The sequence below is a fragment of the Solenopsis invicta genome, chromosome 14 (genome assembly GCF_016802725.1).
Source record: "Solenopsis invicta isolate M01_SB chromosome 14, UNIL_Sinv_3.0, whole genome shotgun sequence".
Taxonomy (NCBI): Eukaryota; Metazoa; Arthropoda; class Insecta; order Hymenoptera; family Formicidae; genus Solenopsis; species Solenopsis invicta.
Window position 1 is genome coordinate 17,599,476 of NC_052677.1, and position 15,571 is coordinate 17,615,046.

Genomic DNA, 15,571 nt, shown 5'->3' on the forward strand with positions numbered 1-15,571 from the left:
CGCTCACTCCCGAGTTAACGGCTCGGCTATTCCCTGCAGCGCCGCGGGTTTTATTGCGAGAAATTTAAGTGCCCATTTGGAGACGCGAGAATTAAGCGTATTCCTCGTGTTTCGCTCAAGCTCCCAGAACCTTGAATCCGATGTAACAACGGGAGAAAGGGAGAAAAGAGGAGTGATAAAAATTCATGACCGCCCGTGGTCGCGTATCGTGTACTCGCGCTTGTATTATGATAACTTGAGATATTTTCGGCGCGAGTAGGCGCGGAAAAATTTTCGCGCGAGTAATTTGCATCGCGTAGACAAGCTGGTTAAAAGGCCAATTAAGATGACGAGGCGGCGCGTATCGCGAGAGAAGAAAAGGTGGGAATCGCGCGTCGAGATCTAAATTCTCATCGCAACGCGAAATAAATTGTTTCCGATAAGACGAGGAGTCAGACTGGACCCCACACTCCGAAGCGACTCAAACCAGTCCGAGTAAGTTACTCTCTCGATCTGATGGGAGAGAAAGGACGTGATTCGATTCGCGCGACACTCTTGTGTGCCGACAAAGCCCATTTGCTGCGGATAAAACCATCCGCAGATCGCGACGTCTTCGAGCAACATTCTTCTTATCCGCGGGGCGAAAAAGGTGCACACGTATTGTGCCGCGCGGAGGGGAAAAGAGAAAAAGGAACTGAGCCGTGGTGCCGGTTGAAAGAACTTATCGTGTTGAGAGATCGCGAGCACGGAGGACGTGTATCGGGTACATGGAACCCCCGTCGATATCGCGGATTCCTACACCGAGAGCACACCCGGCCGGCGCGGGCGCGGCGCGTGTATACGTACATACGTGCGCACGTATACACGCATGCCTACACTCTCCGCGCGGATGTGCGCTCCCGCGACATCGAGAAAAGGAGGACGCAGACACGAGAGTGCGAGCGAGAGTAGACATTTCTGTGTATATTTTATTGTGCACATATTGCGAACCGTTCTCCGCCAAGCCGCACGGCACACACGAACGCGTGTCAAACTCACACCGGCGCGACGCGACGCGACGCGACGCGACACGTACACGCCTCTCGCTGGAGGCCCCCCGGGGGAGGAGGGTTGGTGGCGAGGTCGGAAGGGATCGCGACTCGTGGTTGGGCGAGGTCGAGGGAGAAAAAGCGAGGAGCATAGCGTGTGGAGAGGTCGGCGGCGGTGGCGTGGAGAGCTCGATTTTTCCGATAGCAAATTTTGCTCTTCGCTTTTTCCCACCCCCTCCTGCCCGAACCAACGCCGAGCCACCGCCAACGCGTCCCCACCGTCAACCACCGCTACCCCCTATCCACCCTTCGCAACGGCGGTGGCGGCGGCGGCGGCGGCGGTGGCGGCGGCTGCTCCCGGGTTTCCCCTTCCGGCATGCACCCTGTTCTATCCTCTTTCATCCCTCCCCTCCCCGCTCCTCTGCCCCCGCCTGACACCAACGTCCCATTCGTTCCTCCGCTCGTTGCGCGACGGCCCGGACTCGCCCTCTTTTTTCTCCCTTCTGCCCACGACCACCCCGCCGCGCGCGCCTTCTCCCTTTACCTCTCTTGCCACCCCCTCCTCCTCTCCCCATCCCCCGCTCTCCCGCCGCGCTCGCTTCCCTCTCAATCACCATCTGCTCCTCCGCCTCCACCTGGCGCGGCCCGACCGATCAAACCAGTGGCACTGCAGACACAATAAAAACGGGAAAAAAAGCGGTAGCCGCGCACACATTTCGCGCAGTCACTCTTCTTCTCTCTCTTGCTCTCCCTCACGAGCAAGGGATGACGAGCTACCGGACGCTTTTGAGAAGTTATTCATGAAGCGCCCAACGAGATTCCTCGAGCGTCGCGTATTTCCCCCCCCCCCCTCCCCCCACCTAGATGCGACGCCCAGCGTCCTCGATACGATAAAAAATATGGAAGCGTACAATTTGACGAACGTTAAACGTTTCGTTTGTTCGACAAATCTCGAAATCGCTCGACAATTCTCTCGACTGTCGTCGCTATCTCGATAACGAGTGAAAAGCGTACGCGTCTCGGATACACCGGGCGAAATCGCGATCTTTTGTTTTTCCGAGTGAAAGGTGGAGCACGCGTCAAACAAGAGACCGAGCGAGCCGAGCGGGTATTGACCATCCGATATCGATATTTCGCGACGCTTTATCGCGGACGTGCTCGTTAAACCGATAAATGAATAATGAGCGTACTGTATATGGGATGGATATGGAGAGACAACCGGGAGGGGGGAGGGGGAGGGGGAGAGAGAAAGAGAGAGAGAGAGAGAGAGAGAGAGAGAGAGAAGCACCGAGGGAGAGGAGGATGGAGCGCACGCACGAGGGGGAGCGAACCAGCGAATCGAACAAAACAACAAAATCGAATCACTCGTGGTGGCCGCCCATACTTTTCATGCGTGAATTTTCCGACTGCCCCGACACGTACGTGCAGCTGCGGAATCGCCGGTAATAGCGTTAGTAAAATCGAGAGTAATGCCTGAAAGCGTTTACAATACGCATCGCTTCCTGCAAATAAAAACCGTGGGGAACGCGCGCGACCGCGTGGTCATTGGCCGACGATGTACGACGAAACGGGTCAAAACCAAACTATACCCATCGTGACGTAACATCCTCGATTCTCTGCCGGCGGTGGCGGCGGCGCCGAGAGAAACGACAAGAAAAACGATTCGATGTTTGCAGTAACATTAGATAACATCGATACGATCTGTGAGCGTTTTCATAATCAAGCGCTCTTGACGTCAATCTACCGTAAATTACTATAATATCCGATATATATTAAATGAGCAACAGTGTACCGTGATTACCTTATTAATTCACATATTATACGATCGATCGAAGAACTGTTCGTTCAACATGGGCATTTATATAGCCGCGCGATATATCCATAAACTATCCGGCAAGCGTGATTCCGGTTGACAATGATTATAGTACAGGTGTAACAGGAAAACGTAACAGCTCGGTTGCGGTCAGAGACGGCTGACGATGATGACAGTAATTGCCGAGAATTAGCGACGTTAATAACCTCGAGGGAGGAGAGAGAGGGGGAGGGGGAGGGAGGACGAACGCGTTGACCGAGTGGTGGACACTTGCCGAACCGGTCGTCGTCGGCGGCGTTAATGTATAACACCCGATAATTCCCGGGCGCCCGGGCGATATTTTGCTCTTTCGCATCGCCGGATCCGTTATTCATTCTCGTCTCGTGCTTTTTCTCGTTTTATTTCCGTCGCGCGCGAACGCGACAACGCCCGGACTCGTCATAAACGCGCGGGCGCGCGCGCGCGCGCTCGCGGACTGGCTATTAATCGCCAGTGGTGTGGTATCCCGCGTGGCAGGAGCGAGAGCGTGTCGACGAGGCCGGTGCGTGGTGCGTGGCGCGGCACGGCATTTCGATTTTATAAATATGAGATACCGGATACGCGCGGATCGTGTACACCGCGCACGTGTACGAGCGTGTAAATCGCGCGGCGATAATGCCCGCCCGATAATAATAAATCCCGGCCGTCCGGCTACCAGAAGCGATAAATCGTAACCGAATTAAAAGTGACAGCAGATAATAATCGTCATTCCGATCCAGGAAAGTACGACGCGGCGAGACCGTCACGTCGTATTTCAGAGTGCCATGCCGCCTCGAGTGCTTATCTCGAGGATATCGGGGGCATAAAACGGCGGATACGACACGATCGTATTGCGATTTCCTATCGGAATTTATATTCCATTGCTCCGATACCACATTTCACACGATACGTATACGTATCTCGCGGCTTGTTCCTCCACTAGAGCTAGTAGTGCACCGCGTTCCCCGTGGAAGGGAGTCTTGAAAGAGTTATGCTCTTCATTCAACCTTAATACGTAACTTTTCTACGAGACTCACAGACGGAAATTCACATTTCCATCACATACGGAGAAATCGCCGTCCCAAAATGGAATCATCCTTCTTTTCCATTTGCCTACTCTTTTACACGCCGATATTTTCTTTCTCCCCTCCACTTGACGATACTTTTTCAGATATTACTTTTACCTTTACCATTGAAAGGCGTAATAAATTTATCGAATAAAAACAATTCGATAAGACAAATAATTGATTACTCGCGTAATTTGATTTCTCCGTCACGTGTCACGTGTCACGTCCAAGATAGGTATACTTGCAAGTGCGTCAACACCATCACTCGCGACTGAATAGCCGCTCAGGAAAAGAGATAAGCAAGCTGCACTACTACCCGCCTTTCCCGTGAAGCAGGTCGCAACGCGCGAGGTCTTATTCATGATTTGAGGGACGCGTATCCCGCCGGAAAAAGAAGAGGGAGACGGAAAGAATAGGCGGGACAGACACAAAGCGGATGGGGAGACGACAAGTGAAGGAAATAACGGGCTCAGCTGTTAAATATTCAATAAACGTGAGCATTACTCGTCGCTGCACGCCCACGCCCAAGATAGATTATGGAGGAGCGTCGATGAAGGGCGAGAATATCCAAGTAGGCGAAGAAAGAGAGGAATCGCCATTTATTCTGCGGAATTCGTGATCGAGATTCTTGTTCGATAGCGTGTACAGAATGCCTCCTCTAGGACACTCGAGAGCTACGTCCTCGATATTGCCGGCTTGTCGATAATTCGACGAATTCACTTGTACGTCGGTTTCAAAACGAGATATTTCTCAGACCTTCCGCGAACGGCGGATCGAAAATCCATTCCGCGGATAACAACGACAGAAATATGCGATTCCCTTGACGGGATTTCTATATAAGATCGCGTCAAGTCTACCCGGGGGCGTTTGACTTGGATCAGGACGCGTCCTATAATTAAGAGAGGGATTCACAAGAGTCTCTCGTTGTTGATCGATTAACGCGCGTTTCTCCTTTTTTCTCTCTCGCGAGCCTAGAATGGCTCTAAATTATAATATTCGAAGCACCACCTTTCATCGTGAAGAGAGAGAAAGAGAGAGAGAGAGAAAGAGAGAGAGAGAGAGAGAGAGAGACAGACTTTTCCCTCAAGAATCGCTTCCAAAGAAGATGAAACTTGCAACGCTTCGCTCGCCGAAGCGTTACCATCGATAGATGCACATGCGAGAGAATAAAAATTCAAATCGTTCGTTCGGTATGGCTAAATATGGACACGATGCAAAATGAGTTTTTTGATTACGAAATCTTTGTAATGGAGATTCTCGAAATAAATCTCTGTTCAATAATAATACGTAGACGTTCGACGATGCGCGGAAAAAAATAAAAAGCTTGACGATTTGTCCCGAATGCTCTTTGAAAGCACGGTGTGCATCTCGAAAGTTGTTAATAAGAATCTGAGAGTCGGTTGCTTTTTTCATTGCGCAAGGTTTTGCGCGAGAGGCAAGGCGCGACGGGAACGCTGCTATTTGCATGTTATTACCTTGTTTACATATTTATTCAATAGCTAAGATCCCGGAGGGTCGCAAACACCCCGTAATCAGGGCTTTCTCCTCGTGTTCGGCCCTTTAATTTTGGATTAAAGCCCAAAGCTGCGCGCAACGTGCCAACTGAGCGATTAATAAATCACCGGCGACTGACGTCGCGCGCGTATCGATCGGCGTCGTCGATATCGTTTTTCACCGCATTTTCAAGATACTTGAAATAATGTAAGCGGAAATAAATTTCTTACCTGTTTGTGCATCTCCACATTGAGCCCGTACGACATCTCGTAATACTGCAAAAGTAAATGAAACAGAGAGATTAGAACGTAATCACATAAATTTACTATGTTAGTACGGAATTAGTATAAGCGTAGGGTGTTGTATAGTGTAGTGTAAGTGTATTGCGTAGCTACATCGTTATATGCGTTTCGTTAACGAAGCCATGTCGACGTTAAGCGTAAGGTGATGCGTGCGTCAACTAGCAGCGTAACGCCGACTTTCTCATGCAAAAGCTGAACTTTGCCGGAAGGTTGCTCACGCGAAATCCAATTTTCGTATTTACGTTACGGCTTTGTCATTTTATCCTACCCCGAAGACGTTACCGCGTAAAATTTCCGTTTATTCTCTCTGACTCTCTCTCTCTCTCTCTCTCTCTCTCTCTCTCTCTCTCTCTCTCTCTCTGAAAAAGCTAAGAAAATTCGGTTAAATTTGCGCCACGAATGTTATATGTATATCGTACTCGTACATATAAGAGTGGAACACTGATTTTATCTTTCGTCGCGACGACGCCCGACGGCAAGATTCGTCGCAATATCCAGCTTGCTATTTTTATGTCTAACGATTCCAGTACAAATAATTGAAATTGGCGTATAAATATCACATGGAGTAAAACGCAAAGCCACTTGGTAAGATTAATCAAATTATCGAGTTTCGCAAACCAAGATGCCGCTTGAATCCGTAATGACGGCTGTGCGGGACGAGCGCCTCGCGAAGGATCCTTAAGGGCCCTGCTTCGCGATTGCAGGGTTGAGATTATATCGATCAAATGAGATTACGAGATTACGAAAAGCGGACCAAATTGAGCCGTAATGCGAGACCGCAGTCAGTCGGTAAGAGGGATAAGCGCGTCGAGAAAATGAGAAAAACGAAGACGAGGATGAGAAAGGAGCGCGGCGGCGGCGATTCTCTCTCTCTCTCTCTCTCTTCTCCCCGAGAGGGAGAAAAGGCTTGTACATGCACACGCGAGCGCGCCCCATCAAGTGTGCGTGTGCGTGTCGACCAAAGACCGGTTTCTCGTAACATCGTTTCTACATCGTGTGTACAAGACTCAGCCGGGGCTGGCTTTAACTAATTCGCTTACCGAACAGCGGTTCTCATTTCGCACGCATGAGATTTCTGATCGTAAAGATTCGCGACGAAATAGCGCTGTGGCGCTGTAGCGCTACAGCGTTACAGCGCTTGCATATTTAGCGTAAACGCGTTGCCGTGGTAGTAGTGGTTTCAAGCATTTCCGTTCCTCGCGAGTGCGTATTCCGTACCGACGCGCACGCATAGCGCGTGTATAGCGCGTAACGACGATCGCCAAGGAGGAAAAGGAGAGAAAATCCAGTAGTTTGCGATTTTAACGAGCGTCTTGAATATAGTCGCCGCATTATTCCCGACGGAATCAACGACCGTTGTGAAACGGACTTTATTGCCCGGTGGTCGTAAAGCGCGTACTAAACCGCGTTTTAATATATCGGTGCGGCTACGACACAGTCGGTTTAGAGTTTTTCTCGCGAATACGACGAGGGGAACACGTAACGTAATAAACGCGCGCGATAGACGTCGAGACTGGCGGTCGAACTGGTCGAAGAAGACAGTCTCGCGCGCTTTCGAACGCAATGTACTCGATGATGTTACGATTTTAACGACACCAGTAATATTTATTTCGCAATGCGGTAGAATTACCGTTAATACTTCAAACGCGGGCAAATTCGTCTGGATGAATATTTTACGAACCTGCTTCGGACAGGCCGCGATTAATTAAACCCGTTTGTTTTAATAATTCGATATTCATTCGGCGCGGTTTATCTTCGAAATTACGATTATTTTGTAAATTGCGAACGCTACAATGTATATATAGAAAATATAAATGCAGAAATTTGGCCCCGCGCACGCTCCGCTTTTAAATATAAATTAATCCGCCCATATTTTTATTACATTCGCGCTCGCAAGCATTATCAATAAATCGCGAAATGTATATTTCAATCGGCTCTGTTCTTGCGAAAATAATAATTTCGCTGAAAGCTCGCAGCTTATGTTAGCGTATATAGTAAAATGTAATTATATGTTTAAATACATCAACTTTATTAAAACGTCGAGAACAAAAAAAAAGAGAAACGATTAAAAATTTACGTATTCTATTTTATCATTGAGTTTTTCTGTCATCAAACAACTAATTACGAATCGTTTTTTTTTTTATCTATAGAATATAGCTTGGCGAAAGATTCCTCTCTTCCTTGTATATTTTGACGGATTTGCGGATAGAAAGAGAGAGAGAGAGATTAAACTAACAAGTACAGCTATATGGAGATCGATCTCGCCACCGGAGACCGTCCCAACGAAGCAATTGGTCTTTAATTAATAGACTTCACTGAGGGAGGGAAACCGTCGGAGACGGGAGAGATCAGGATCTTAATTATCACGAGACTGGAAACGCCACTCTCGCGGTCGAGATGTCTAATACGAGTGAAGGAACGCTGTGAATAGCGACAGTGCGATAATGGAGTAAAGTTACGTAAACTCGATACACACCGTGATTACGAATACTTGAGAGTATCGTTATTTTATACGCACTGCATCGTGTAATTTTTTTTTTAACAGAAAAGCATATATGAGTGCCTTTATCATCTTCTCGTTATTTCTTGGAGTCGAAAATAAATCGAGCCGTTATCTATGTTCGAAAAACAGTCGAGAGAAGATTTGAATTAAATTATTAGCTGAAAACTTGGTCCGTGGATAGTCCGCCCCTAATCGTAACCGATTCAATCGCGAAAACGATTCTGAAATGGCCCAATCTTTTGAATTCACGAGCAGCCGAACGATATCGATCACGATCGGTATCTACCCCACGAACGTGCTGACTCGTCCCCTCTCGCGAGAGAGAGAGAAAAGAGAGAGAGAGAGAGACCCTTATCGTGCCTTTCATCGTCTACCAATGAAAATAGTTTCTGAACGTAAAGAGTTGGCGATGACGATGTCTCTGTGTACGATTTGCAAATTTCGTTCTCGATACATCGTTATTCCGCGATCGAATCGGTTTAATCAAGAACATGCTACGACTGCAATAGTTAGCGTTTACACTCGTATTCGTTCTGCAACTCGACGTACATCGCGTATGGGAATTAATTCTCTCGCTAACGCGTTCTTACCTCGAACACTACTTTCATATTTAATAGAACCATTTTAGAATCTCGCCTCGTGCAATTCGCGAGCGGAAATACGAAGCGGAGGACGTACTCTCACGCGAAATGTATCGAGTGCGGAATTGCGAACGCGACGAACAAAGTGCTTCGCGTCTGGTCTCCTGCCGCCACGCCGCCACGCCGCCACGCCGCCACGCTCGCGGTTCGCTCGTAAAAGTTCACGAGCTCGACAATTACATGAAAGAGTCGTAAAGGCGTAACGCCCCGTGGCCGGAGGGCTACACCCGTCGTGGTATAACGATGTCGTACCTATAGTAGGCTATACGGGGAGGAGATTCTACGGCTCGCGCAAACACGACCGTATACGCGATGGCCTCCATCGATAACGAGTCCCGGGAGATTCGCCGGCTGGCTGCCAGTAAACGCCGCCTCGCGACACGTCACGTGGAAAATTCGAGGGAGAGACTAGATACAGGGGACTACGAGGCTTTACGAGTATACACCCGTAAATATGTGTGTGTGTGTGTGTGCGAGTTATCCCGCCGGTTACCGTTCTCGCGCGAGGCAGAACGCCATCCGCGGGAGAGCGCGCCCCATTATAATTCAGCGGAGAGAACGACGCGGCGTTGTCCGCTGCAGGAAAGCAAACTACCGTAGCGAGCAAGACCTGACGTTGTGACGTGACAACGCGTGATACTTAATTCAGCGCTCGCGATTCATCGACGATAAAGCCACATCTGCGCAACGCGACGCCGCGCGCGTTACGATTGTACCCGGCGTATTAGGAATCGATGACTCGCTCTATGCGAACTCACGGATGTGTTTAGCCAAGAGATGCGAGTACCTGTTGCTAGCGCCGACCTGAACCCGATACTACGATAAATTCTTGTTACGTCGGTAATCAATCATCAATGATAAAACGACGCGATAGGACGATAGCGCAATAAATATGCTTTCGTGCTCGCCGATCGAAATTTGATTAAGTGCATTCCGTGGTTTCGCTATGTTTCGCGCCGACGTTCGTTACCGCGCGCAACTGGCAGAACAATAAGCGCTCCGCACCATATCGAAAGTGGAATAAAGTATGATATGTACGTTTAAACCTGTCACACACGTGAGTCACAGGTCGATCGATCGATATGTACGCGCGGAACAAAGGATCGGCGAGCACGAAGCGCAAAGATCGATCGATCGATCGATCGATCGATCGAGAGAGAGAGAGAGAGAGAGAGAGAGAGCAAGAGAGCGCATACCTGAGCGCGAAGATAAGCACGTTCTCGTACACGACGTACACGCTATATGTACGTGAGACGATCGTGCGATTAATCTTCGTGCCGGCGTGAATCGGCGGAAGTGCCACGTCCACGCGAGAGCGAGCGCCGCGCATTTTATATCAAGTTATTTGCATCGGCGAGGGCGCGGACTACGGCCTATAAATTATCGCCGGCCTATAATGCACGCTTCGCCAACTTTGGGCAACCAACTTTGCACGGAGCGCAAACTTACGGCGCGAATCGCGGCACGGCTCTATTCGCGTTATCAAGATTTCTCGAATAAACTTACGGTCGGTCTTTAGCGCAACGAATATCTTGGCGGTAAATTTGCAAATCTACCGAGTGTCCGTGCCTTGATTTAAAAAAGATTTCCATCTTGACCTCTTTTACCACTTCTTCGAGCTACTAACAATAAGCGATATAGCTTGGAAATTATCGCGTTATGTATCAAGACACATCGAGGTGGATAGAGGGAGAGAAAGAATGCAGATCCACCGAGAGACAACTGGGGTAAAATTAAAACCGGTACTCTCGACGACCTTCGACCTCCCATGAAGAAAGCGATGCGCACCTCTTTACGCTTCACGCGGCTTAATGAAGATGCATGTACACGTTCGCGACGGTGTATCGCGATAACGAAGATCTACGGGTGAAAGTAAGCTGAGACTCTCGCGGCGCGCGGCGTGCGGCGCGAGGCACCAACATGTATTCTCGCGGGACAAAGCCGAAAAACAAAACTAGAAGAAAAAGCGCGCGCGCGCGCGCGCAAGAAGCAACACGCGACACGTGTACGACGTAACCCTAAATTATTCTGCCATCCTCTTATAAACTGCAAGACAAATATTTATTATCGCAAATCGGACTCATATATCTATGTATTTCAATTTTTAAATGAAAAAGAATGGCTCTGAGATATTCAGTTAAATGTGAATTGAAAGATACCGTCACACGCGGTTGTCAGGGCAAAGCCAAGTTTATTGGAATCACTCTATGATTAACTATTATCGCATACGGAACGATCGAATTAAAAATAGTTACGTACGAAGCTTAATGAAGAGGATCCAAGTCGAGGATTAAAATTTGTGCTCCTTATAATTTAATCGTTTCGTAGCGCGTAATTTAAATTTTATTAAACAAGACGAATAAAAATTGAGATAAAATTTACGCTTCTCGATGTGTTACGATATATTTCGGCATTGCGTTGTAGTGTAGTTAAATTTGACGCGCGAGCTAATTGTAAAGCGTTCCCTACAATACGCATCCGTTCAAGAACGAACGCAAAAATAAATTTTGCAAGTTACTCTTCTCCTACTCGCGTCGCGTTGTTTGACCCTTTATATTTAATACGATTGCTATCGACAGGTTCTGCGATAGGTTTCGTAAGCTTGTGTAGACTCACCATGACGTAGTGGCGCTGCATCTCCGTCTTCTCCTGGGCGAGTTTCTCCAGCTCCAACTTAATACTGGACAGAACAAGCAGGAAATCGCACGTGTAAGCTAAACATTAGTAAGTGCAGGCGACATTCAAAAGCTGTGGGGACAAAATAAAAAAAAGGGGAGAGAGAGCGCCTCTTTCTTTCGCACCCCCCCACCGGGAGGGGGATCGCGTGGCACGTTTCGGCTAACAACAGAGAATAATAATGCCGCTAAACGAGATTATCGAGTCATCAACGAGTCGAGGGTCTGTGACTTGGGCTCCGTATCGAACGAGGGATGCGATATCATGTTCGCTCGTACAACGATTCGTCAATCGTCTGAGATTTTGTCGCACGTGCTTTTTCGTAACCTTCCGAACCGGTTCTTTCCATCACTCCCCCAAATTGAGGGACATTGCGGAAGGGTGGTGCACAGCCAAGCCATTAAAAACACACAATTAGTGCAGCCGCAACAAACATTGATAATAATTGTTATATACTGGCCATCGTATGTGTGTATATATGTATGTGTGTCACATTGTGTGAATTTCGTGTTTACCAAGTGGACCGTGGAGAATATTGGAAGCGTCGCGATTGCGAGCGAATAATTCATAAAAACGCATTCGTGGAATTTACATCGCGTTCAATTAACAAGGAAATCGTATGCAAATACAAACAATCGCGAACGCGTTAGGTAGGTACTACTTGTCGTTAAATATTAAATAACAAAACTGTACATCATCGAGAACGATAATTAATCAATTTGTAAAAAAAAAATTGTGTTTTCGAGCACTTAAAAAGTCGCGTTCAAAAAGAAAGTTAATACGAAATCAATACGAGAGAATCGGCGGCAGTGCGCAGGTTCATTAAGAGTTAATCTTGGTCGCGTCGCGCTTTTCCCCGACGCGTTAAAGCGCATATTAATATTCACTTGGTCGACCACCATGTTACCCGACAGCAACATTAGAGCGGGACAAAGGCCCCGTCCGCGGTGACGATAACTTTTTTAACGACGACAAGCCCACGTATTTTTGTTTAGCGCGGCGCGCGGCGCCCCGGGGGCGCAGGAAAATAATCTTGCGGTGGCGGCGGTCGACAAAACCGCTTGTACCGCGGCAAATGAATGCGTTCGTATGTGCAGCCTGTAACGCTCGAGTGCATCGCGCCGCCGCCGCCGCCGCCGCCGCTGCTGTTGCTGCTGCTGCTGTTGCCGCTGCCGTTGCTCCATGACTGTATACCTACGATAACGAGTACGGGGTGCGAATCGTGTCTCTCTCTGTGATTCGTGTTTCTCCCCGTGTTCCCAGTATTTTCGGTGCGTGACCGCCAATACTCGAATCGCCACGCCAACGATAATTTCCCCAACCTCTCTCTCTTTCTCTCTTTATCGCTCATTCGCCCACAACCCCTTTGGAGTTATACCACCGACATTACTTAAAAGATCCGCACCATTTTCCTTTTAATTGCACTCCCACGTATAAAAAAAAAGCGTTACAGCCGCGCATATCGAAAATTCATTTCAGTAAAATCAAATCGGTTTTTTAATAATTTCCCTCCCTTTTAGGTTCTTCACAATTTTGCGAGAATTGAAACAGCTCGACCGCGACCGAGCGATATCTCTCGAATTCGAGCGCGACGAAAACGAATGCATTTTAATCTGGGAACAACGGCAGGATGATTCGTATGGCTTGTGTGCACGTGTGTGTATGTGTGTATGTGTGTATGTGTGTGTGTGTGTGTATGCGTGTGTGAGTAACGCGCTGCCCCTTTCTACATTTTTATCCTTTTCCCGGCTTACCATCACGTAATGCCTCTGTATCTCTATTTTTTCACTGGCCAGTTTCTCGCACTCCAATTTAAGGCTGTGTAAGAAGAACAAGAATAGAGCATTAATATCCACCAGCCCTCAAAATCGTCGGAGCCATTGTCCCTCCGCTCGTCATTCTTCGTCGCAACATTAAGTTAAAAACGCGCCGTATTACGCGTACCATATATATATATATATATATATACACACTCGTATATATCGCGAACAAGAGAAAATAAAGAGAGACGCGGTACAACTATAATAAAAGCTTCAACGATGACGAACGGAGTAAAGACGCCAGTTTATATCGATTTCGTCACAAGTTTCTCGAAAAACTAATTTTTTTTTTCCAAGAGAAAAATCCAAAAGTGTCGTAACGGGTAATTTAATTTGGTTCAATGAAACGATCGAATGCACCCGCGGTAATTCCGACGCACGTAGTTTAATATTCGTGAAAGGCGAATCACGCTGTACGTTGCGCGACGTAATCTCACCTATAAGGCGATAAATTAACACGATCACGCTCGTGCGAACGCCAACTCTCGTTACGCAAACGGCAATACTTGTACGGTCAGAAAGTCGATTAATTATTTCAGATTGACGCCGTGCCAACGATTTACGGGACGATTTATCGGGAATCACGTTGCGCGCCTGAATGCGCGCGCCTAACACGTGGCCGAGATAGCTCTGTGTGTTTCACGCGATCGGATGCACTTTTGCCTTTCTGTGATTAATATCGCGATCCGCGAAATTTATGAATGTTGTTCTCTCATCGTGGTGCTTCTAAACGCGCGAGATACAAATTTCGCGGGATAAAACGCGCGCGCTGAAACCCGTGCCGCGGGTGTCATCGCGTCGTTATTGTAATTATTTTTCTTTTATCGTCAGCACTTGGTAGATTTAACTTTGATGAAAAGAGGGGTAAAGAGGTGGAGAGTGATGCTCTTTCTACCGCTCGCGGTACGCGGTGAATTTAACATATCGATCAATATAACGTAAATTCAATGGGATCGCGGGAACTAGTCACGAGCTCAGCGAGTTTTTCGCTTTCGAATCTGTCAGAGAGCGCGTACGTGATGCGGGATGCGCGATCTCTGAGAAAACCCTCTTTTGCTGCGATCGCAGATACGTACACGCATGTGTACCACACACACACACACACACACACACACACACACACACACACACACACACACACACAGACGCGCTATCCAAAATGGTAATCTTCGCTCCTTCTCCCCAGACTGCATGCGCGCATACTTTGGTGTGCTCAGCTTCCGGTCGGACAAACAATTATCTGCCTACGTCCGTACGTCAGTTGGCGCGGCGCGTTTCGCGTGCGCGCCCACGCGGTATTTGCACGAGCGTCTAATGGATACGGCCCTGCTGCGGTGTCCACGGACGCGAACGTTTACTCCGTTCGACAAACTACTGACCGCTGAATGGAGTTTACATCGCGCTCGACTATCCGCGAGAAAATATGTATTTTCGCCGAGGAGACGGGAATCCGACAATTTTTCCGAGATCGCGATTAAAGCTTTGGGACAAGTTGCATCAATATCAACTTTTACGAAGGTACTTGATTATTACTTTAATTTGCTTAAATTTAAGAATAAAAAAAATACGTGTCACTTATAAAAAAAAATTATCAAAATATTAATATCGCAGACGACAGACAACGAAGACGTACACACAAGTGTCATAAGGGAGCGTGACTACTTGCCAAAACAGATGTAACAAATTGGTCATATCTTTAATCAAATTGAATCAAGTCTGTACGTTTTCGATTGGCTGCAATCGACGAGGATGAAAGTTTGAAAATAGGAAAGGAAGAAGAATACCTGTGGTATTGGGCTTGCAAAAAGTTGAATTCCTCCTTGATACGATCGCACGACTCGCCGACCGAAAATTTGAACGGCTGACCAGGCTGCGGTGGACCCTGAAACACAAAAACGCCATTAAATGTATCAATGCACCGCAATCCCTTAACGCCATTAAAGCCTGTAAGACCCCGAGATTTATTCGAGAGACTCCAATGTCCCGCAGGCTCGTAAGTAACTCGAAATCGATATACAGAGTTGGAGAAAAAATGTTGCCGCTTAAATGCTACACCGCAACAGAAAAATCGTGTCACGCGTCTCGTTAATCAATTCCTTTCTTCAAAATTTTTATCTCTATTTTTCGCGTCTGTTATCTGACCGTTATCCTCTATTTCGTTATATGACGTGGAAACAATAAAATTATTCAACTTTGATGACTTCCAGATTTACGTTCACAAATAGCGGTG

The 15,571-nt window shown here is 47.7% G+C and overlaps 1 protein-coding gene across 6 annotated transcripts in view; it reads right to left on the reverse strand.

The window, feature by feature from the left end:
* LOC105207698 (protein groucho) overlaps positions 1–15,571 on the reverse strand; it is a 68,633-nt gene that overhangs the window by 35,696 nt on the left and 17,366 nt on the right. For 2 of the 6 annotated variants that reach the window (XM_011177287.3, XM_011177285.3), the window contains exons 2-4: positions 15,126–15,223; positions 11,462–11,525; positions 5,630–5,674 (exon numbers count right to left, since the gene is read on the reverse strand). In XM_011177287.3, the coding sequence (XP_011175589.1) occupies positions 5,630–5,674; positions 11,462–11,525; positions 15,126–15,223 (207 nt within the window). Of the gene's footprint in view, positions 1–5,629; positions 5,675–11,461; positions 11,526–13,275; positions 13,340–15,125; positions 15,224–15,571 lie in introns of those variants that run through there. The other 4 variants (XM_026133989.2, XM_011177286.3, XM_026133990.2 and 1 more) reach the window with 4 other exon arrangements.